Genomic DNA, 24,820 nt, shown 5'->3' on the forward strand with positions numbered 1-24,820 from the left:
GCCATCAAATGTGATGTTCAGTGACTGGAAGAAGCTATTTCTAAGTTGCAGGGTTTGCTGATCAGAGTGTTAACTAACTTGGAGGTACTTTGAAAAGGTCTGAGGAGTGGTGCCCCCGGAAAGCCAGGCTCTCAAGGGGAGGTTCAGGTACAGATGTCCTTACTTCCAGGAAGATGTGTTTTTAAGGATTTCACTCCATAAATAGCTTTATGGAGCTGTAATTGACATATACTATTTAAAGTGCACAACTTTGTAAGTTTTTGCACATGCGTACCCCCACAAACCCATTTCCACAGTCGAGAAATGAGCATATCTGTTGCCTCCAGGTTTCTGCATGTATTTCCCATCATCTCACACCTGCTTCCCTACCTGCTTCCCTACCTTTCTCCAAAGCAACCGCTCATCTGCCTTCTGCCAGGTGCCTTCAGTTAAGTTCGCATTTCCTAATTTTTTATAAGTGAAGCCATATAGTCCCTACCCTTTTTTCCCACATTTTTATTAGTGCATTATAGTTGTACGTAATGATGGGAGTCTACCCTTTTGGATGGATTCCTTTTACTCGGCAAAATGATTGAAATTCACCCATGTTGTTCCATGAACCCACAGCTCCCTCTTGTCATTTCAGCTTTAGACATCCCATTGGGTGTGTAGTAATGGTTTTGAGTTTTGTTTCTTTAACGACTCTATATTGAACATCATTTGATGTGCTTCTTTGCCAAAATGACCATTCAAATCTATTATATGTTTTTAGATTGTTTGTCTTTTCTTCTCACTGAGTTTTGAGGGTTCTTTGTGAATTCTGGATATGACTCTTGTATCTGATATGTAATTTTCAAGGATCTTCTCCCTGTCTGTGGCTTTTTTTTTTTTTTTGTATTGTATATAAAAAGTCTTGACCTAACCCCAAAACCAAAGATTTCTTACAGTTTTTACATCTGGCTCAATCACACATTATAAATTACATTTTAAAATTGTCATTTTTCATGGATTAACATATTTTAATTGACACATAGTAACCCCACACATTTCTGGGGTGCACTCTAACACCTCTGGAGAGGTGTGTAGTGATCAGATCAGGGTGCGCGGGCCACTCACAGCACCATGGTGAATACAAGTTGCCACAGTGCACATCCCCGTCTTGTCCCAAAGCTTTCATGGAGTTCCTTCAGGGTTGCCCTCCTGGGTATGATGTAGTTTTAGGATTTTCATAGACATGCTATATTAGGTGAAGAGAGTTCTACTTTATTCTTAATCACTTTTTTTTTAAAAAAAATAAGGAATGGTTGATAGATTTCATCAAATGCTCTTTGTCTACTAAAATGACGACATGGTTTTATTTTTCCTTTGTTTATGTGGAATATTGCATTGATTGATTTCAAATGAGAAGCTGAGTGCACTCCTGGGATAAATTCCACATAGTCATGATGGTTTTCTTTTACGTATTATTGTATTTGATTTGCTAAACTTGGGAATTTTTTGCATCTATGTACATGAGGGGCATTTGTTAGTTTTTTTTTTCTCCTGACTATCTTTGGTTTTGTTATCAGAATTATGCTGGCATCAGAGAAAGAGCTGGAAGTATTCTCTTATTTTCACATTTCAGGAAGAATTTGTATAGAATGGGTATAGAAATGGCATGATTTCTTTCTTAAACTTTTACAAGATAATTTCTGTCTGGAGTTTTCTTTGTGGGTCTGACGTTTTCTTTGCAAAAAGGCTGTAACTACGAATTGAATTTTGTTGATAGACACAGGGGCATTCAGTGATCCCCACAAGTAGCTTTCGTGGTTTGTATCTTTTAGTTGATTTTTCTGTTTTCCCTAAGTTGTCAAATGTATTGGCATGAAGTTGTTTATAATGTCCCCTGAGATTCTTCTAATATCCAGAGACTCTCCAGCAACGTCATTTCTGTTATCCCTAACATTGTTCACTTGTGTCTTCTCCCTTTTGGTCCCCATGGTCTTCTCAAAGAATCTGCTGCTGGTTTCATTGTTTGATGATCTTTCTTGGTCAATTTCTGCTTTTCATTATGTGAATTTTAATCTCATCTTCATTCTTTCCCGTCTGCTGCTTCCTGTGGTTGTGTTTGCTCCTCTTTCTCCAGTTTTATGAAGTAGAATCTGAGATCATTGATGTGAAGATGCTCCTCCTTTCTCAGGCAAGTCATCCTGTGAATTTCTCTCTTTATACTCCTCACCTGCATCCCACAGATTTTGAAATTTTGAAAATTTGAACTTAATTTAGTTGAAAATACTTTTCATTTTCCTTTCTCCATCCTGTGGGTTATTTAGAAGTATGTTATCCAATTTTTAGACATTTTGGGTTTTCCAGAATATCTTTTTGTTTTTTATTTAAAATTTAACTCCATTTAATTATAATAATTAATTTCTTGATGTTTATCATCTAAATATCATTTATTTTGGAAAATGTTCTGTTTAACAAAAGCACTAAAAATGTTCTTATTTTTATGATTGATGGAGTGTTCTATAAATGTTGATCCTTATTGATTTTTTTGTGTGATTATGAATTGTTGAGAGTTCGGTATTGAATTATCTAACTGCAATTGAATATTTCTTTACAATTCTTTTGTTTACATTTTGATTTCTTAGAATAATGTATTTTTGCTTTTAGGTATGTAAGTGTTTTGGATTATTATGTCTACGTAATTACCCTTGTGCCTTAATGTTTAACGTGGGTTTCTTGTAGGCAGCAGTTATTTGAGTCTTGCTTTTTATCCAATCTGACAATCTCTGTCTTTTCATTTGGGATATTTAGAACATTTACATTTATTTTAATGTGGTTAAATTGTTCCCTTAACTATTTATTTTTCTCATCTGTTCTTTTTCTACATCCCCCTTTGCCTTCTTTTGGATTAAGTATTTCTTATAATCTCATTTTATTTCCATTTTTGGTTCATTATATAAGTCTTTGTTATGTTAGAAGTTGCTTTAGAGTTTATACAATACATTTTCACCATATCACAGTTTACTTGTGTGATATTTCATGACTTTGTGCATACAGGAAACTTAAAACTGTATTCAAAAGTTTTTCCCTTTCAAGTCTTTGTGCTAATGTTGTCATACATTTTTATTTTTTGTGTGTTCAACAGTTGATTTTTGTATTCAACACTTGATTATCAAAGAAACTTAAATAACAAAGATATTTTAAATATTTATTTACATAGCTACAATTTCCCGTTCATTTTTTTTCCTTCAGTTAGATTTAAAATTTTATCTGGTATCATTTTTTTCCTTGAAGTATTCCTTTAACATTTCTTGAGGTGCAGAACTGAATTCTATCACAATGCATTCTAAAATGCATATCTAATTGAATTTTGGACAATATTTTTGCTGCCTATGGGATTCTGACAGCTTTTGTTTTTCTGTTCTTTATGATGTTGCTTCATTGCCTTTGGCTTACATTGTTTCTAGTGAGAAATCTGTGGCATGTGATGTGTCTTTTTTCTCTGGTTTCTTCTCAGATTTCCTGTTTATCATTTGTTGTAAGCAATTTAATTATCATGTACCTTGATGCTGTCTTCTTCACCTTTCTCAAGCTATATTGAGCTATTTGGATCTATGAGTATGTAGCTTTTACCAAATTTGGAAAATTTCTATTACTCTTTAGTTATTTTTCTGTCTCACTTTTTCATATTTAGGGACTCAGATTAGACATGTGTTAGGCTGACTATAATCGTCTCACACCTCACTGAACCTCTGTTCATTTTTTTCATTCTTTTTATTTCTGTTTCATTTTTGCTAATTACTATGTTAATAAGCTCACTAATCTTTTTGCAGTGTTAATATATAATAACATATGCTTATATTTATAGAAACAACATATATATACATACATGTATATACATATGTGGGTATGTATATATTTAATTGTCATGTCATATATATGTTGCTTCTTATCTGAGGGTAAATTTATCCTCTGACATTACATCCCTGATAGAGAGACAGAGGATTCTAAAAATATTTTAACGCTTTGTTCTGAGCTATAGTTAGTTTGCTTGGAAATAGTTTGGTATTTTCCAGTCTGGCATTTACACTGTGTTAGGCCAATCATTACAGCATTTATTTTAATTTTGGGCTGAGTTTTCCCCACCAACGAAGGAAGAGTCTTCTAGGAATTCTAGCTGATGACCCACTAGAGGGAAAGAAAATAGCCTTTATTTTTCAAGTCCACTCTCTCCTTCCCACCCAGCCCTGCCTCCATCTGGCCTTCCTATCCCACATCAACACCCAACACTTTTCCCTAATTACAGTGCTTTACAGATGTTGAAGAACCAACTACACCACACCAGAATTTCTTGACAATGCCAGGAAGATTTTTTAAAATCACATTTTAGAAAGTGAAGCTATAGATCTAGAGATGGGATGTAGAAATTCCCAGACATTCCGTCTTCCTGGGACTCCCCAGGAGAATTATTAGGGGCCGATTCTTAATAACTTCAGCAGGTGGGATGAGCCCTTCTTACCGTTCTGCCACTTGGCAATGCAGAGCAGGTGGTGCAGTCCCATGGAGGCCTGGTTCATGATGTCACTGTCAGCATGACAACACAGGAGAGACAGCTCTGCGGCCAGGACACCCAGACACGGGGCGTCCACGCTCGTCTAATGGAGAAGGGAGGGAGAAAATCGTTGGTTATGCCGAGTCAACACTGAATGTCTGCATCCGAGACTCTCATTTACGGAACGGGTTTCAAGGATAAGCCTCAGAATTTTAAAAATCTGTCCTCAAATCCTCTGTTGCTGTGAAAGGAAGACAAGAAAATGCCATCTGTGTTAGTTACATGAGCACAGAGGGGGATGTTCATGACCGAAAGAGCCCGGGAAAGTGCTGGACAAGAGTGCTCAACTGAGGTTAGCTTCTACTCCATGACTAGGGAGCGGCTGGCAGGGAGCAGATCCCCGGGACAGTCGGGAGCAGGAGGATGTGGTCATCCAAACTCTTGGAAGCTCCCTTTTCCGGTGTGAAATGCTTTAGATGACTCAGAGTCACTGGGGAAATGTGATGTTATTCCTCCTGGAATTGCTCGGATTCTTCCCAGAGAAAGTCATGTTTTAAAAACTCAAACTTTCTTCAAAGCTGTTGCCATGAACGTTAGTTCATGCCTTGCCCCGACAAGCTCTTTGACACACAGGCTCGTCCGACTCTTGAAACCTGTGATTTTTTAAAATTATTTTTTTGCATTTTTTATTATGGCAAATTTATACATGATATGAAATTTGCCATTTTGGCCATTTTAAAGTGAATAATTTAGTTGGCAGTAAGTACCCTGCTAATGCTGTGCAACCCTTGCCATTACCTCATTCCAGAACTTTCCATCGCCTCAGATAGAAGCCCTCTGCCATGAAGCAGTGACTGATGGTCCCTCCTCCTGGCCCGACAGCCGGTGTCTCTCAGGGTTCGCTTGTTGCCTAGTACACACACAGGGGATCGTATAACACACAGCCTTCTCTTGGGTCGGCTTCTTTTACTTAGTATGAGGTGTTCACGCTTTGGCCATGGGGAAGTGTATCACACCCCCACTTGACAGGGTAACGTGCCTTTGTATGAGGACGTCAGGTTTGTTGGTCCATCTGTCTATCGATGGGCATTTGGGTTGTTTCCGTTCTTGGCAATTTGAATTTTGCTGCAGTAAACACTTATGGACAAGTTTTTGTTTGAACATCTGTTTTACGTTTTTGGGGGGGTGGGGGTTGTGCCTAGCAGGACTGCTTGGCCACATGGTAATTTGGTGTTGAACTTGTTGAAGAACCCTTTCCCTGTTCTCTGCACTTTCATTCGTATTGTGATCAGTAATTCCTTTAAGGATTTTAGTGCTTGGTCTTCGAGTGATCTTAAAAATTGAAAATCAATAATATGGTCTTGTGACTAAGTAATGTTGTTCAACGCATAGTTCACTCTCAGGTTAGTTATATTTCCTTTTGGCTTATACATGTGCCTTCTCCACTCTTTTTGAAAATAAATTCTCATCTGTGTCTTGAATTATCTGCTTTTGATAGTCATTTTCCCCCCTCTTTATTTGCCTTTGCAGGTCTTTTAATTGAAGGGTTTTCTCAAATGTCTGGCAAATTTTTTTTTTATTTTTTTTATTTTATGTATTTATTTTTGAGACAAAGTTTGACTAAGTTACCCAGGCTGGTCTTGAACTTGATGGTCCTCCAGCCTCAGCCTCCAGAGCAGTTGGGATTATAGGAAAGCCCCTGGAGATGAAGGTTATTCTTAACCAAAACTTTCTGAGCTACTTTAAAACACTACTTCTGAGCATTCTACTGTATCACACACTTAATGAATTTATCCTGGGGCACTCTGAGTGTTGGAAATAATTGAAATATACACAAAGGCGCTAGGTTTCATCCAATGTTTCAGTATTTCAGGTTTGTTTCCACAAGGAACATTAAACTATCAACAGCTCAACTATCTTGTGACTTTATCTTAAAGATGTTTTAAGAAAGCTGCCTGCTAAGAAAGCGACTGAAGACACTAAATGTGTGAAGTCATTGCCTGAGATCTTGGGGTAGTTTTGAAACTGCACATCTACAAATAACAAACCCCCAAACTGAAGGACGAGTCATCCTGCAAGTGAAGATCACGGCCTCTACAGGTTACTCCAAACGTTTCTTCGCCCGTGTGCACTGTTTAATACGCAAAACGCGTCAGTTCTCTTTTGGTTCACTCGGAATGCAAACACCACGTCAAAGCTGACCCTCGTCTTCTAAGTCAGCGAACCTAAGCACCTGGCCCCCTTCCAAGGGGGCCACTCACAAAAATACCCTCGCAACGGGCCTTGTGTCAGAACAGCTCCGGGTCTCAACGCCTGTCACCCGCTAGTGAAGCAGGAAGGGTTTCCTCGTGGTCAGGGGCGCGCAGGGAGGCTTCCTGCACAGCGGCCTTGGCGTCAGGCCGAGGCGGGAGACTCCGACGGCTGCCCGGGCCGTAGGCCACACGCGGCAGAGGAAAGAACATCCCCGCTGGACCCTGGGCCGGCCGCTGCGAGCCAGCGCGCTGAGCACACCGCAGGTCTCACCTAGCGCCTCTGACTAGGAGAAGCGAAGGCCGCGCCGGCTCCGCCCTCCCCGCGGGGCGCGGGCCCGGGCTGGCGCAGGAAGCTGTCTGGCAAATTTTGATGTCTCTTCATATTTGAGGACAAAGTGCCTCTTGGTGGGGCTTTGTCTGTAGCAAGGCTTGCCAGTGATGTACCTTGCTTCACCATGGCTGGGAGTGGAGGCTGGGGTCCTCCTTCAGTGTTTAAACAAAATGCATGATTCTTTTATCAGAGAACTTAACAATGGTTTTTGTGTTAGTCAGTTCTTCATCACTGTGACTAAGATACCTGATGAGAACAACTTAGAGGAGAAAAAAATTATGGGATTCACAGTTTCAGAGGTTTCCATCCAGGGTCAGTCGACTCCATTTCTCTGGGCCAGAGGCAATGTTGGTATGGTGGGGCAGAGGCAAGCTTCTCTGCTGAAAAGGAGAGTTGGGGACAGGGGCAGGGACAGACACAGTCCCCGGGCCTTGCCCCCAGGGTCCTCCCCTGCCTGCAGTTACCACTGCATTCAGCTACCCACAGGTGAATCCAGCAAAGGGATTAGCCCACTGCTGGGGTCAGAGCCCTGATGAGAGTCTTGACCCACCTCTGAACCTCGCTGCCCTGGGGTCACACTATCAACCTGCGAGCACTCCACAGCCAAACCGCAGAAGATTTGGGGGAAATAAAGAAAGAAAGAAAGAAGAAGGCAGTTCTCAAATTCCGTCTGCTGATGAACTCCTTGTGCATCAAGGGGAAGGGGACACTGAGCCTTCTTACTGTGCTAGTTGAGCTTTCAATGACTGCTCTGTTGATGTGCCTGCACTCAGCCCTCCCTTGACCCCCCGCTTCACACCCTCCCTTCTTCATTGCTTGGGATTTTGCAGCTCCAGACCCCACCCTAGTGGTCCTGGCTTCCTGCTTTGGTTCCGTGGACAGACTTTTCTATTCCCATCTTTCTCTCCTCTGTCTTCCAGAAGTTTGCTGGCATTGCTGGCCCACTGAAAAGCCTTCACCAAGCCTCTTTGTGGATGCGACTTTAGACTTTAAAACTTTCTGTTACTATCACTTTGTGAGGACTCTGGAGGGAGAGGAGATAAATACACAGGGACCACCTGTTAAATAATTAAATTAAATAATTGGGACTCTTCCATCCATTTCTAAATGCTAATGTGCCAAAGGAGCACAGGCAGAAGCATTCTCTGTGAATGCAACAAGATGATGTGCTTAGCTCACACTTCTCTTCCTGTTGAAAGCTGATTCTTCAATTAAAGGGATGAATAACCTTTGAGTGTAGGAGTTTCTCTACCCTGATGGGCACATGGGTTATGTGAGGGGAATTATCACTTTAGTAACATATTTCTGACAAAATACAATGATAATCGGAAGTCTTTGCTAGGACAGGAACCTCTGAGGCTGAGCAGGACCTAGGCAGGATGATTTATGAAGAAAATGTTTTTTTTTTTCCATTGTATGGATAGCACGAGAGGACAGAATAGGTAGCTATTTAATTAGAGCAGAACAAAAAAATTAATTGCCTGTTTTATGTCAGACATAGTGATACAGAGGTCAGGCCCGTGGAAGCTCAGCTTTAAATCATTTATGATATTTTTGAGATTGTTTTGTCCTATAATCCCCTCGTCCAATAATCTCACTGAATTAATTATTTTGTTATTTTATTTAAAAAAATTTTTTTAGTTGTAGGTGGACACAATACCTTTATTGTTATTTATTTTATATTTATGTGGTACTGAGGATCGAACCCAGGGCCTCACCCATGCTAAGCAAGCACTGTACCTCTGAACCACGATCCAAGCCCCAGAATTAATTATTTTCAGAAGACATTACTTTAATAAGAAAGCTTCCTTAATGAAGTTTATGCTTCCATGACTGTGGTGAGCTGGCTGAGTCTAGCTGTTTCAATGTTCTCAAAAATGTGCTGATGTACTTCCACCTGGTGGCACTTGGTGAACACTGCAGAGCAGAGTGGCGGATAATCCCACCTGGTCTTTCATACAAACCTGTTAAAGCTCGAAATCCTCAAATAATGCATGAGAGTCTTCTGCTACACACCTGAATTTACACATTTGATTTCTTGTGGATGGAGAGAGGTCTGGGCTCAGGGGCAATGAACCCAACTAGCAATGGAAAGACAAGAGGGAGGGGTGCTAAGCCCTTGCTACAAAGCCCCACCTGCTGCCTAAGCCCATGCTAGGATGCAGGCATCCAAATGCAGAGAGAGGCATGCAAATAGCCCTCTTCACATAGTTGGCATCAAATACTTGCTAAGTGCATATTGTCCCAGGAGCTGTGCAGAGAACAGATGTGAGTGGTACTTAATCCCACTTGCAAGATTTTCCATGCTGAGCCTTCTAGATATTTGTATAGAACCGCAGGCCATTTTAGAAGTGAGGGTGTTGGGGGGCAGGGCTGCCTTCCCAAATCAGAGAATCAGGATTAGACAAGCCACTGAATCTCTCTTTGGGTGCTGAAATAGGGGATCAGCACGATGAAAACACTGAGGACTGTGCTCCCCTGTATAAGTAAATTCTATCACGCTCCCAGCTGGCTTTAAACAAAGTCGTAACAATTCAGCTATTTTAAAGGCTGGTCTAGATATTTTTGTTTTGATATGTCTGGGGTTTATACAAGTACAAGAAAATGGACATGAGGAGCATCCCAAATGTTTATTTCCAACTCCCTTTACACGTAACTACTCCTGAAATGATTCAAGTCATCAGAAAAACTGTTAGTAGAGTATATTTTAAAATCCCTGCAGCATGAGTTGGGAAACAGACTGAATATACAGTATCCACAAGAGAGAAACGTTATTACATTTTTTTTGTCCAATGTGACATTTTGATATATGCACACACTGTTAAATGATTAAATCAAGCTAACCAATGTAATCCATCTTTTCACATATCATTTTTTTATGGTGAGAACATTTTAAGATCTATTTTTTTTGCAATTTTCAAGTACAAAATGCATTATGATTAACCATAGTCAACGTGCTATACACTATTAGCGCTCCAAAATTTATTCATCCGTCTAAATGAAGCTTCAGACCCTCTAATGAACACGTCTTGCATTCCTCCACCCCCACCACCTCCAGCTCCTGGTGACCACTGTTCCACTCTGTGTGATGAGTTTGACTCCCTCAGGGTGTGTGTGTGAGGACAGCAGGCAGGGATTGTCTGTTTATGCTGTGCCTAGCCGAGTTCATGCCATACAGTGTCCTCTGGGGTCAGTTGTATTTTTTGCAATGACGGAATTTTCTTCTTTATTATGACTAAGAGTACTTGAGGGATGGGTCGGTGGGTGGGTGGGTGGTGCCCACATACCCTTGTGGCCTTTATCCATTTTTCCATTAGTGGGCATTAGGTCGATTCTACATCTTGGCTATTGTTGATAATGGATAAGTAAATCTTATGTTAAAACCAAAAGAAGAGCTTTGTAAACCAGACCTTTCCAAAAATAAATAATAACTTTATACATTTGAATATAGGCATATAAGATAGAAAGATAGATAGATAGATAGATAGATAGATAGATAGATAGATCCTGTTGATTAAAGAAAGTAAGATAGATCCTGTTGATTAAAGAAAGTAGTGGTAGCAATGTGCTCAGATGAGGCCCTTTCTGAGAATAAATGATTATGTAAGTCTAGAAGACCCTGGCATTTATGAAGGTGTGGGAGATGGGCATTCTTATAGTCACAGGAACACAGATTGGAGGACAGTGGTGCGTTCCTAAACTCTGACCTCCCCCACGTCTATCTAGCCATTGCCTCCCTAAGCTGAACTAAGTACATACAGATTTGCATGAACATAACCAATTTTTACTGTTTGAAGTTGAAAAACACCATTGGACTCATCAATGGATTCAGTGGATTGTAATATTCAAGAATGCACAGACTATGTTTGAAAGAATGAAATTACGCTGCATATATTAATATGAAAATATGAGCAGGGCATGTTGTCCAGGGAAGAAAGCAAGTTGCAGCACTTGATGTAACTTCTTTAAAGAAGCAGGAGGGCATCCATGCGTGCATGCGTGCACACAAGGATGTAGACAAAGAAAGCAGTTTGGGTGGACACATGTCACACCAACAGGCTGGGAATGTGGGTAAAGAGGAAAGGAAAGGAAGACTTATGCTCCAATAATTGCTTGTATAAATTTAAAGTAGACAATGATTCACAAATATTTTCAGAAAATAAAAGGAGAACATAAAGAGGAAGATAAGGGTGGAAAATAATATTCATTATGGTCCATAGAGGAGAATCCAGAGTCAGCAAAACCTGGTACCAACATGCTCATGCTGTTTCTCTAATAATGCTTCTTCACCAGTTTTTGAGAAATTCTGCTCCCATGACTTAAAGCCATGCAGAATGTTGACTTCTTTCCAGATACTGCAGAGTGCAAACCCAGTAATACCAAGCAGACACCCAGCACCCTCAAGACCTCAGACATGGCAGGCAGCACCCTGGAAAGGCAGTCTTCAGAACCGGGCCATTGTTCATTGTGTGACTTACATCTCCTAGGACTTTCTTAGATGCAAAGCATAACACCCTGCTGATGATCGTCAGTGCTTCCTCTTGCAGGTACAAACGCTCTTCTTTCACCCACAAAACCATTTCCTGTTGGAAAAAGAAGAGCCATCTTAGAACCATGGAATTTCCATTTCCTAAGGAGCCCTCCTTCTAGTCACCAGTTTGGGGGTCCCATGGTCTTTTGATTAATCCACGCTTGACCTATGTTATCTTAAAAAAAAAAAAAGGACAACAAACAGCCAGTGTACTACTTCATCTACTATGGTAACTACATGTGGTTTTTATTTTATGTAATTCTATTCAACAAGTGACTAATAAACACTGTAGCAGTCCTTCTGTCAGGTATCGTGAAAGTTCGGCATGGGTCTGTACGTGGTCATCAGCTGCTCTACGTACAAATATTTCTTTTTTTTAAGTACAAATATTCTAAGTACAAATATTCCTTAAAAAGAATATGGACTCTGATCTTTGGCTTTAAAAGAGAACTGAAATGTTATCTGATCAGAAATGTTATCTTTTCTTATCTTCATGGATACCAATTCCTCTGCAAATTCACCATCCAGAAATGTTCTGATCCTTGGTTAGAGAATACATTAGTGGAGGCAGTTTAGTTAGAAAATTGTTGCTAATTTTTGTTCAAATCTGTCTTTTAGTACCTTCTCTTTGTTCTAAATCCCAAGAGCAGGGATGGATGCATTTCCCCCTGGGAAGGGAATAGACTGCACATGCTAATGAGCCCTAGCAAACTTCTTAGGCCACCTGTTGGAGGCCACTGTACTTCTGCCAATGGTTGGCCAATCTGTTCCTCTTCATCTCTGCCAAGCGGCACACTGTTCTGAAGTCCATTTCCTAAGGCAGAAGGGTTTCTAAATCTCAGAGGGGTCACACTCTGCCTTCTCTGGGAGTGAGGTTTCAGCTCTTTTTGAGGATCAGGGAGTTCCCAGACATAAGGAACCTCCCAAGTTGTGGTGGCTTCGCCCCAATAGCATTGCTTCTGTTCTTTTTCTCCAAAATGGAAGAAATAATAGTAGCTTCCTCATGGGATGATTTGAGGGATTACAATATTTACTCACATCCTCGGTACCCAACATGAAATGCTCAATAAGAGGAAGCGGAGAGCAGCCTGGGGCAGTTCACAGGACATGCAGGGGGAGGGGAATGATAATCACTTAGGAGAATAACATTTCAAATGCACAGAAATATTTGGCTCAAATTCAGCACAAATTAGCTCAATCCATTTTTACTTTCCTTCACATTCTTTCTTGTCTTCAAGGATACCAATCTGTCTTCTTTACTTTGGTTTGCACAACTCATGGATGTTTCTGGTAGGGTAAGTCAATGTATTCCCAGTATTTTTAGACAGCTGACTCCTGACACCACCATATTAGGAATGCAAAATTTAAGAACCTAAAACATCCAGTGCAGTCTTCTCTGGCTGGGACATGAATCATGCGGTGAGGTCTGTGGACAACAGGGGTTCTTTTTTTTTTTTTTTTTTTTGAGTAGAGAGAGACAGAGATTGAGAGAGAGATTTGAAGAGAGAGAGAGAGAATTTTAATATTTATTTATTTTTTTTAGTTTTCGGCGGACACAACATCTTTGTTTGTATGTGGTGCTGAGGATCGAACTCGGGCCCCACGCATGCCAGGCAAGCGCGCTACCGCTTGAGCCACATCCCCAGCCCCAGGGGGTTCTACTTGTACAACTATACTAGGCTCTGCCCTCACAGGGGCTCTCTGCAATGGTCTGCTACTGGGACAAGTCTCTGCCTGGCTGTGACATCTTTTGAAATCTAAGTAGAGGCCACCATGCTTCTGCATTGGTGGCATGAGGCACACAGCTCATGCATTCTGTGTGCTTGCAGAGTTAGCACTGTGCATGCTGCCAAGGCTCATGGTTTGGAACTCCCAGAGCAGTGGGTGGAGCCACACCTGAGCCTCCCTGAGTCATGGCCAAAGCAGGCAAGGGGTGCTGTGCTGAATGAAATTCAGGGCCAAGTCACCAGCTGGTACAGAGGAGAAAATACTGAGGTTCTATGGGTACCTCTCTTGAAACCTTGCCCTTAAGGTCCTAGCTTACCTCTGAAATGCCTTCAAGGTCACTCCCCCATTGTATTGATGACCAGAACCTGGTTTTCATGCATGTTTAACTCTTGAGCATATGGTCCCTTAGCAACACGTACCCTTAATGTTCTCTCTCAAACTTGTTTTTTTTTTTTTTTTAATTCTTTACATGTTCAGGCCAAGAGTTCCCCAGATGTTTTCATTCTGCATCTCCTTGATTATAAATTTCACCTTTTAAGTCCCTTTTCTCATTTTACTGCAAGCCATCAAAAGAAGCCATGGGGCACCTTGAGCTCTATGCTAAGTAGAGATTTCTTCTCTCAGGTGTCCTCGTTCATCATTAAGTTCTGCCTTCCAAAAAGTCCTAGAATGCAGACATGGTTCCTCCAAGTTCTCTGCAACTGTGTAGCAAGGGTGACCTTCACTCCTGTTTCCAGTGTCTTGTGCCTCATTTCTCTCTGAGGCCTCTCGAGAATGGCCTGCATTCTGATCACAGCCACTTACGTTTTCCCTGAGAAGACTTAGGCTTTCCCTACGGCTCTTGTCTTCTGCTGGCTCCTCAGCACAATGGCCTTTAGTGCTCCATTCACACCATCTGGCTCTTCCAGCCTCGTTACCCAGTTCCAGAACAGTTTTCACATCTTACATAAGAATTTACCAAATATATACAGTATTGTATCTGGGTGTCCTGAGTTCTTCCCATAAACTGAAGGTAAAAAAGGGAGTGAGGTGGCTATGTGGATAAAGTCTCACCCAATACCAAGCCACAAATGGCTTCTTTAGCTTAGAGATAAATTGCATTGGGTAGCAATGCTGAGAAAATAGTCTTTAGGTATTGGTTAGAGGGACAGTCTCACTTTTTGCTATTAATTTTGTCTATTAGTCCAAGTGTTTTTATAACAGAATATCTGAGGCTGGGTAATTTATAAAGAATAAATAGAGATATTTATTTTTTACAGTACTGGAGGCTGGAAGTCCATCAATATCTTCAAGAAGTCCTCATCAATTGAAGGACATTGTGCTGCATCATTGCAGAGAAGAAGGGGAAGAAAGCCCCCAGGAAAGAAGAGGGGAGGGGGCAAATTCATCATTTATAGAGGACCCTCTTCCATGATAATGACATTCATCCAATCATGAGGGAAGAGTCCTCACGATCTAGTCAACTCGTAAAAGGTATCACCGTGCAATACTGTTGCATTGGGGATTAAGATCTTGACAGATGGACTGTGGGGGACATTAGAGGACATATCGAAGCCACAGAATATGGTATGCATAAGGACAGAGGATCTGTTGAGTTGCCTCACCCCAGAACTGATGGAAGTGAAATGTCCTTCCAGCCCTGTCACCGTGTGGTCCACTGTCCTGTGGACTTGGAGGCAGTTGAGGCCAATACTGGTCTCTGCTATCCTAGCCTGTATTCACCCATAGTCACCACCTAAGACTTGCCTTCTCAGGTGGCCATTGATGGCTCCTCCCCAAATTGATTTCTACACTTCTATAACTCAAATAAAGGGAATGATTTTGTTTTGTGAGTAATTTCACTCCACAAGAAGCAAATTCCAGTCACCAAATACTAGAAGAATATATAAATATGATAAATTAGAAGTCAGTGAACTATAGTGAGCTCTTTATATTTATGACAAACAAAACTGCTTATTTCCTCTTACCCTTAGGATCTGTAGTTTGTAGAGGTCTCTAGACACTAAGATCAGAAGAGTGTCCTCAAATATGTGTAAAATATTTTGATGTAAACTCTGAAATACAAAAAAAAAAATCACATAACCAGCCAGCAGTCTTACATAAGAATTTACCAAATACATACAGTATAGCATCTGGGTGTCCTGAGTTCTCCCCATAAACTGAAGGTAAAAAAAGGAGTGAGGTGGTTATGTGGATAAAGTCTCACCCAATACCAAGCCACAAATGGCTTCTTTAGCTTAGAGATAAATTGCATTGTGTAGCAATGCTGAGAAAATAGAGACCTCAGGTGTTCCTAACCTTACGATGGGACTCTACTTATTTTCATCTATTGTTTTATTTTTTTTGGGGGGCAATACTTTTCATTAAACTCCTTGCCCTTGTGAAACCAGTTTTGACCAAAAATACCTTCACTGATTTGTTTCTATAACCCCTATATAATCCACTAAATCCCATGGGTCACAGAATTCACGAGGAGTTTAGGGGTGTAGGTTAGTGCTGAAGAATTCCATTATATGTAAGTAGGGGAGAAGCAAGCAAAGACTGAAACCTTCCAAGATGCATTCTCAGCTCCACTGTGGTGCAGAGCAAAGTCTCAACACAAGTGAAGGAAGAAGGGTCTCACCTCCTGGTCCTCGAGGTCCTCATTGCCAATCCCCAGTGCTCTCAACTTTCCAAAGTTTGGTAGGGCTAATAGCATTCTAAAGGATGCTTCAGTTACGTTCAGCTGAGTTTCATACTGCAGTACGGGATCCACAAAGCTGACAAGAAAAAGGTCTAACTATTAAATGGGTGAGATTTCAAATGTAATTTAACTTTATGGACTTTTTTTCTTAATGATGAGAGAGGGTGTACGAGAAAGTAAAACCCAGATGATAGATGGATCTTAAATATTCTCTTAGCAATGATGCCTTAAACACTAAGGAATCAATTTATTCATAAATATAATCTACATTAAGTTATTTAGAAATTGGAACATCTTTCTCCATGAACTCAATAATGTAAAGACCGAGCCCATAAACCCACACTAAGGTTTGAGATCATTTAACTGTATGGTGCCATTATTTCCATGTTTTTTTATATTTTAATATTTTTGATATGGGCATGCATATTTCAAGGTAACAACAAAGGAAAACTGCCCATCCTCAACTAGAAAGACCATCTGCTTATCCATGTGATATAGAAAGATTGGGGAGAGCGTAAGAAAGAAGAGTTGCTAAATCAGGATGATGGAATTTTGAGTCAATTTTTATTTCTCACAATTATTATTTTTTTTAAATATGCCATTTCAAAGATATTCAATTAGTGAAATCAGAGAGTGTCACGTTACCTGGAGTTGATGGCCAGGACCATGGACTGATGACACAGCAGACCCGCAAAGGCATTCCATAGTTCATTAATTGCATTCTCCTAAGTACCATGAAAAACACGAGCAATTACAAACCAGACAACATCCTGTGTGGTCCTGCTGCACCAAGCCAAGGCACCAAAACAGACTAAAAAGTCATCCCAAGAGTTTGTAGAAGTATCGAGACTAGAAAAACTATAATTTCTTCCCCCAGTAGTGTTTTGGCCTAGATGGTGGTCTGTACAGCCAACCACTGTGCTTTTACAGTGAGCATTTGCAGATAGCAGTATTTTGTTGGGGGTGCTCTTTACCAGGTGTGCTCTCACATACTTCTGTAACTGTCAAGTGCAATCTACAGGTGTAGCATCTACCTATAAAAATGCCAGCACGGCAATTTAAGACAGGCCTTCCTGAAGAATGACCACATTCATGCCATAGAGTAAGAATCATATCCAGGTCAATGGGCGGCTGTATAACTTAATTTTGTAACCATTAAAAGTTGTAATTAAAGATACCCAATTAGGAATTTGTAATTTTTATACGAAGTTTGAGAAGTCCTCAATTATCTAAAACCATTTAGAGAAGGAAGAATAAAAGCTGGAGACGTCATACTTTCTATTTTCAAACTCTACTATCAAGCTGCAGTAATTAGAATGGTATAGCTGGGCATAAAAACAGACTCATAGGCAACACAGAATTGAGGGTCCAGAGATAAACCCGCCCATAGATGGTGGGTGCCAGGAGCACACACTGGGGAAAGGATGTGCTCCCAGGAAACGGTGTCTGGGGGTCACGTTGTCCCCATGCAGAGGAGTGAGCTTGGACACTTACCTTATGCCACCTGCAAAAGTTAAATGGGTGGGCTAAAGGCTTATGTGTTAGACGAAGACTATAAAACTCCTAATAGATGACTGGAAAAAGCTTCTTATTGTTGGTTTTGACACTGATATTTTTTGGAGGGGAGGTGACGCCAAAAGCATAAGCAACAAAAACGAAAATAAACAAAGATTTTTTTTTTTAATCAAACTAAAGTTTCTGCAAAAAAAAATGGGTCAAAAGATAAAAAGGTAATCTGTGGAATGGGATAAGATATTTGCAGGCCATATATCTGATAAAGGGTTATTACCCCCCAATATATACCTCCACCTCCAGGTACACGAGGAAGGGCTCCTACTTCCTCTTGGAATGGCTCCACAGTGCCCTGTCCCTCTTCTTTGACAACCCCCTCACCCACCTTTCCCTGCTAGGTGGCTGTCTCCCTTACAGATTATTCTGATTTCAAGGATTTCCCATGTCTTTGGGCAATTAAAACAACCCCAGGGTTATTGTTAATTATAATCCTGTTTATATAAAATCTTAACCTTCATAACTTATTATTATTTCTAATTTTTATTAGTTATTGATGGACCTTACTTATTTATTTGTTTATATGTGGCGCCTCACAGGCTAGGCAATGCTCTACCACTGAGCCACAACCTCAGCCCCGTAACTTATTATTCAAAGGTCTTTATTGATCTCCAGGGCAGGCAAGAGTTTGGGTTTCAGGGTCAACACAGGAGGGTGGTTAGGCTGCCAGTCCTGGGGCTGCCACTTGTGGTTACCTGACCACAGGCAGGTCACCTATGGCCTGAGTTTCCTCATTTAAAAATGGGGATAGCAGCAGAACTTACCCCAGAGGGATCTTGTGAGGGTCAAAGGAGCTCAGCTATTTTTTGGAACAAGGAAGGTTATTCCTTCCCTCATCTTCCCTTTTTTCTAGGGTTGCAGCTCTAGAACTGGAAAAAAATGTGTGTGTGTGTGTGTGTGTGTGTGTGTGCGCGCGATTTCTTGCTTCCTTCCTGTGGGTTGTGACTTCCGACTCTGCAGGTGGTGGCCACGACATTCCGGTTGACCAGGAATGTGTTCCCTCAGGAAAACGTCCCTTTCAAGACCCAGCTATGTGTTTGGGGCAGTTCCCGCTGTTCCTGGTTTTTAAGCTTTGGAAGCACAAGCCCACTTGATGCGTGTGTGCGCAGGGCTCCCCAGCAGCCCGCTGCCCAGGTCCATCAGCCCTGCGCCTGCTCGCCTGTGAAGGGTCTGTCACTCTGCACCTCCCCTGTTGTTGGAGCAATTCAACTCCCTTGGTGCAGCTGGTCCCACAGCTCGGCCCTCTCAGCAAACCCAAAGGAACCTTCACGACCGGGTCTGTGCCCACGACCCATCCACAGCTCCTAGCACCCCCACAGAGGTCCGTTATGGACGCTATGCAATCTCTGTCTGCACCAGCCCTCTCCACCTCAGGACTGAAACGCTGTTTCCCCAGCAGCTGGGAGTGTTGGGAGCTGAGAGCTCTCTCTGGTCTGAAACTTCCCCCAGTCAATTGTCCCCTCTGGCAACCTGACTCTGATGCCTGGGTGACATAAAGGCTCAGCCCCTTTGCCTCCCAGGGCAAAGCGAAGGTCACCTCAGCTCCAAAGCTCCTGTGGGGGTAGTTGAAGCCTGCTTTGCACTTCCCTGTATTTCAGCTCCTCGCCCTGCAAGCCTGCCTTCTCTACCCCTCCTCCCCAGGAACTGATCCCAGGAGCAAATCCAGCAAATCTCCTGGACGCAAGTCTCTATCTTAGCATCTACTTCTGGAGAATCATACCTAAAATCTACAATGTATGTTGCTGGTTTCTTTCCCTGGGCCTTCCCAGGTTCCTTCCCTGGAATGTACTTGACCCTCATCTGGGTGCTCCACTCATCCTCAAAGTCCAGCCAGGTCTTCCCTAACCTGAAGCTAAGTAGAAGCTCCCTCTAAGTAAGTGTACCTCTCTCACCCTGCCTCCTGTAACATCCCCGCAGCTTACAGCAATTTCTAATACTGACTTATTTTATTTTTCTTCCATTGGACTCTAAGCAATTTGAGGCTAATGTTTGAGTTCTACTTTGTGTCTCAAAATGATAGCATAATATTTGGCATATAGTAGATACTCAATAAATATTTTTTAAATAAATGAATGACTGAGTGAATGAAATGCTAAACTGTACATTTGGTCTCTAATGGTGTTAACAATTTGAAAGTGATGAAACATCACTGAACAGCAGGTTTTATTGTCAAGTGTCTTCCTATCCTGGCAGGCAAAGTGAACCTGTCCATCAAAAAAGTCATCAATGTTTTGTTTTAATTATCACTGACTTTGACCACAGACTCCTAAAGAAATGGTCTATACATGGTTTAACCGACATATGGGCCCATTCTTCTTTCTAAGGGAGAAAAATTGCATATCTTATGGTAGCTTTTCCCTGTGCCTTCTGTGTCAATTTAAACTTAAATATAAAAATGGTGGTAGGTTTTATCAAAGGCTCCAGATTTCAATCCATTTTTTACAAAGCTAGATAAATACCTACAGTGACAGTACTGTGTCACATTGTAGGGAACACAGAGAGAGGTAATCCCAATCTCTGTCCTCCAGGGATGACAGACAAGCAAACTGTCCAAAAGTCTAAGAAAAAAATACAGAATAAGATAAACAAAAAAGGAATGAAGCAAGTCGTGAGGCTGTCAAACTGGGGAGTGAGACCATCATTGAGGCTGGGCGGGGCCGAGCTGGCTGAGAGGGGTCCCCAGGATGGGAGCAAAGGATGTGAGACTGGGCGGGCCCTGGGAGATGGAGGGTGGGGGAATCGCAGGAGGGGTCAACACCTCAACGCTCTGCATTAGTGCGAAGCCACTTCCCGGCACAGTGGGCTGGAGAGAGCAGAGCTCTGCAGGGGGACCGAGGGCAAAGCCGGTCCAGCCAGCTTGCCTGTGTCCTTCCCCCCACTCATGCACCCGAAATGTTACTTGTAACATCCGTGTAAGAGTCAGCGAACGAGTTCTCCCTCGGGAGATCCCAGTTACCACGATGTCCTTAAGAACGTCACGTACCAGGTGGTGCCACTTCATTTTGGACTGCAGAATCTGGAGGCCACTCACTGCCGGAGAGGAGGGGACTGGTTAACAGCAGCGAGCACAGCCCTCTCACCTCAGTGGGACTAACCCCCACCTGGAGGCTAGAGTCTCTCTCTCTCTCTCTCTCTCTCTCTCTCTCTCTCTCTCCTCTCTCTCTCTCACACACAAACACACAAACTCACACTCACACTCTGCAGATGAGCTCACTGTGGCTGTTACTGAACAACACTAAATAGAAAATATTTCAAGATTTTAAATCTATACTTGATAACAATTCTTAAACAAACAGATATGTAGCTAATTTCTTGATATGAGAAACAGAAAGCCAGCTCCCCCTCTCCATGCCTTTATGGAAGTACCATACAGTATTCGTAGAAAATAGAAGTACATTAAACTTGTTAGTTTCTAAATTTCTTTGTTTTGTGATCAGAGAATATGTCTGCTAGTCTACTGTTTGGAATTTATATAGAAATGTCTAGTCTAATACATGTTCACTCTTGTGAATGTCCTATAGGTATTGGGGACAAAGGTCTATTCCCTGTTTTCATGGATAAAGATTGACAGGTGGGTCCCTCTCTCTCTCTCTCTCCCACATGCATCTCTATCTTTCCCTGTTCTTCCTACAGCCGTAGTTGATTTTCAACCCATCAATGCCATGCTGACAAAGGAGAATCAAATTCTTCTACTAAAAACTGCAAAACAATATTAGATATTTTTATAAAAACATGGAAGTTTCCTATGATTTTATTTTGTCCTATCAATTTTGATGCTACTGTGTTTTATGCTGTGGCAATGGTATTATTTTTCTACTGCTGTGTATCAAGTTGCCACAAATTTCATGGCTTATAAAATACCCATTTATTATTGCACAGCTTCTGTAGGTCAGAACGTTCCTTCTCAGCTTAGCCTTTGTGCTCAGGGCCTCACCCAGCAACACAAGGTATTAGCTGGGACGGCTCTCTCCTCGGGGGCTCAGGGTCCTCCTCCAAGACCATTAGGTTGTTGGCAGAACTCGCTGCTCTGAGCCTGTCAGACAGAGGGCCCTGTTCTCTTGGTGGCCATGGCTGAGGGCACCGGTCAGCTCCTGAAAGCTGTCTACTGTTCCCTGCCTTCTCCTGCTACCACTGTCTGTTTTTTTTCCAACAGTCTAGACCCAGAATTAAGAGGCTCATATGATGAGCTCAGGCCCCCTGCAGATGATCTCTAAGACAACTGGTTAGCAGCCTTACTTAACTGGTTAGTAGCACCCCTTTGCCATTGCCCGCCATCATCTTCAGAGCCTCAGACCACATCTTTCCTCAGCTTTTTATCTTCAAGGAAGAGGGATTTGTATAAGGCATGAGTCTCAGGGCAGGGGCATTTGGGCCACCTTGGAATTCTTTTTACCAGGTAGATTTTTCATAATTATCTTCATTATGGATTATGAACTTTCTTATTATGTGATGCTTTTATAGGAATCACATTTGATGCTTTAAAGCTTAATTCATATCCCGGAATTTGAGTCAGTCTGAATTAAGTTTCCCCAGTTCTGCTAAGCTCTGTTCTTCCACTTCTTATAGACTTCTCCCCATCTACTTATTTATAGACTTTTGAGAGATTTGTGTTACCAGTATGTAGCATGTTGCTGGGTTTTATTAACAATGTAACCAAGTCCTTTCTCTTAATAGGTGAGTTCAATCCAATTTCACCCTCAGTTGTGTGTGTCTGTGTGTGGTGTGTTCATGTTTTCCTTTAATATGAAAGGTTTGTCCTCTTGTGACGGTGATAAGGTTGACTATAACTTTTTAGAATGTTTCTCAAAATCTTCAGAATCTGTTGATTCCCAACTGTGAGCAAAGATGGGATTGGTTCATTTCCTCCTGCCTCTTCTTTGAGCGATTTTAGTTGATTAAATTGCTAAGTGGCACTTTTATGTCTTTGTTCTCATTTTCATGGTTACTTAATCACTTCCAAGTTTCAGTGAAGAAGAAATCTGTGTGCTTACGTTACCTTCCCTCATAGCTTCTACTTCCTGTATAATTTTGTTAGTTAAGTCATGCATATACTTTCAAGGTTTTCAACATTTGCATTCAGCTTGGTGACAGTAACCTCCCCATCCTCTATGCCTTAGTGCTATGTTTAAATAGATCCAGGACATACAGCCAGGCTTTCTCTCTTCATCCTCATTGGGTTGAAATGCATCTTCTATTTTATTTCGGGGGGCTCCAGGGAATCACGTCCCTTGACTCCTTGTCATGTGCTAGATAGCTGGCTGTGCTTTTCTGAGTGAACGTTTGGCCAGGGGTGACATCCTCAAGCCACCTTGTTCTCCTCTGGGGTTGTAGAGGCTGCTGCATGGCCACCTGGCCCTGCCCTGGGAAAGCCCAAGGTTAGGTGGGTTTCTTGTTGTCGCTGTTTTCTTCCATGAAGATTCACTGAAGCTTTTCTTTTTCCTGGATTTCCCAAGGATTCTTTGCTTATCTCTGAGATGATTGACCTTATAAGGGTGTAACTCTCCTTTGATGGTTTTGAGTTAATTTAGGGACATAGTCCATTATGCAATCTATATTTTCTTGGAAAGTTTCATTAGAATTTTACTTAAATTTGTGTTCTCTTCTGTCACTTTGGCCTCTTGGGTGATCTCTGCTCTAGGTCTTACCTTTGTGCTCCTTGCCAGGTTTTGAGCACTGCCTATTTCGGGGGGTGGGGGGAGGGGCGGGGGGTGCGGGGTGGGGGTGGGGGTGCGGTTTTCAGCAGAGCCTTTGTTTTTCTGAGAGTATTTTCCAATTCTCTTCTGAGTTGCACTAGCTCTTCCCTAAATTTTTGCAGCTCTACTTTGAGCTCACTTTATAGACAAAATTGGTCCATTCATTTTTTTTTTAAAGTACTTATCTGCTTTTTTGACAATATTTTCCCAGAGTTCCTTAACTTCATTCATTTTAGGCCACTTTTCCACTTCTTTCTTGTGAACTCTTAGTTTAGATCCTTTTTACTGGTTACTTTTTTCTGGACAGGCGACTTCTAGTCGGACGCCTGCCGTCTCCGTCAGAGTTTGATGTCCATTTGCTCTGTCGGCCCTGCGTAGCTTCTGGTGATCCTGCTGGTGATCCAGAGCTGCTGGGGCCTCGCCTCCTTCGCCCTGTGCCACTCGCCGACCACGGCTGGTCTGTGTAGTTTCCTCTCTCCAGGTTCACAGGCTTCTCCTGGGTTCAAAGTCAGAGCCCAAGGGGGTCCTTCAGGGTGCAGGTCCCATTCCCATTCCTCTGCCTGAGCGCCTTGTCCTGCCTTCTTCATGTTCTCGTCTCCCAAGAAGCAATCAGCTGTGTCTCCAGGAAAGAAAGTCTCTCTGGACCCAAATGTGAACAAAAGCCTTGATTGAGGCAGGTGGTGTTTCCCCAGGATTCAGCCCCAGTTCTTAGCTGGAGCACTTTTATTGCTATTTCCAAACTTTCCATATTCTGTTAAATGTATGTCAATGACCTTAGTCTCAGTTTGTTCTTTAAAATTCTCACAGGACTGAATGCCAAGGGATTTTAGGCTTAGGGTATTTCCCATATTACCATCTTAGCTATCCTTTTTATATATGTGATTTATTTAATAAGGTATGGTCTTTTTTTAAATTGATGTTTAAATTGTTTAATCTCGGGAGTTTTCCGGTAGCTGATTATCTCCTCTGTGTCTCTATTCATTGAGATCTAGCCTCAGTGAGGAGGATGACGTGTTCTCTGGAGGGAAATGCAATTTCAGATCTGAGTGGGTTGGAGTGAAATAGCACTTTGATGGGTACCAACTGATAGGTGGTGTAGAGAGCCAGAGTGACCTTAGTGCCCCGAATGCCTGCTGGGTAGGCAAGACGTGGTCAGAAGGTGGGAGAGAACATAGACCTCGCCAAGGTTGATGCTGTGTGTCGTCTTGACCCCAGATTCTCTATATTGGATTAGACATATTTCTGGCTGTGCCTGGGAGGACTAGTCGGGGCAAGAGTGGCGTCTGGACTGGTGGACTGAGTAATGCAGGCCCTCTCCAGTGTGCTTGGGCCTGTGTGCTTTGCTGAGGGCTTGAGTGGAACCACTGGGCAGAACGCGGTTCAGCTTGTCATTGGCTCTCTCCGGCCTGCAGACTCTTGTATCTCAGGCCATTAGAACTGCGGTGTCACCTGCTGGCTCATGGGCTTCCACACTATGCCACTGCTCTCCTGGGACCTGCTTACAGACAGCACTGTGG

General features: G+C 42.1%; 1 protein-coding gene across 1 annotated transcript in view; it reads right to left on the reverse strand.

The window, feature by feature from the left end:
• Mroh9 (maestro heat like repeat family member 9) overlaps positions 1-22,616 on the reverse strand; it is a 50,729-nt gene extending 28,113 nt beyond the window's left edge. Inside the window, exons 1-7 of the mRNA XM_048810225.1 lie at positions 22,607-22,616; positions 20,594-20,640; positions 16,687-16,766; positions 15,982-16,117; positions 15,326-15,412; positions 11,578-11,682; positions 4,484-4,619 (exon numbers count right to left, since the gene is read on the reverse strand). Of these exons, the coding sequence (XP_048666182.1) occupies positions 4,484-4,619; positions 11,578-11,682; positions 15,326-15,412; positions 15,982-16,117; positions 16,687-16,766; positions 20,594-20,640; positions 22,607-22,616 (601 nt within the window). The remainder of the gene's footprint in view (positions 1-4,483; positions 4,620-11,577; positions 11,683-15,325; positions 15,413-15,981; positions 16,118-16,686; positions 16,767-20,593; positions 20,641-22,606) is intronic.
• Between the last annotated feature and the right edge of the window lie 2,204 nt (positions 22,617-24,820).

Source organism: Marmota marmota, unplaced genomic scaffold (genome assembly GCF_001458135.2).
Source record: "Marmota marmota marmota unplaced genomic scaffold, marMar, whole genome shotgun sequence".
In the NCBI taxonomy this organism is placed as follows: domain Eukaryota; kingdom Metazoa; phylum Chordata; class Mammalia; order Rodentia; family Sciuridae; genus Marmota; species Marmota marmota.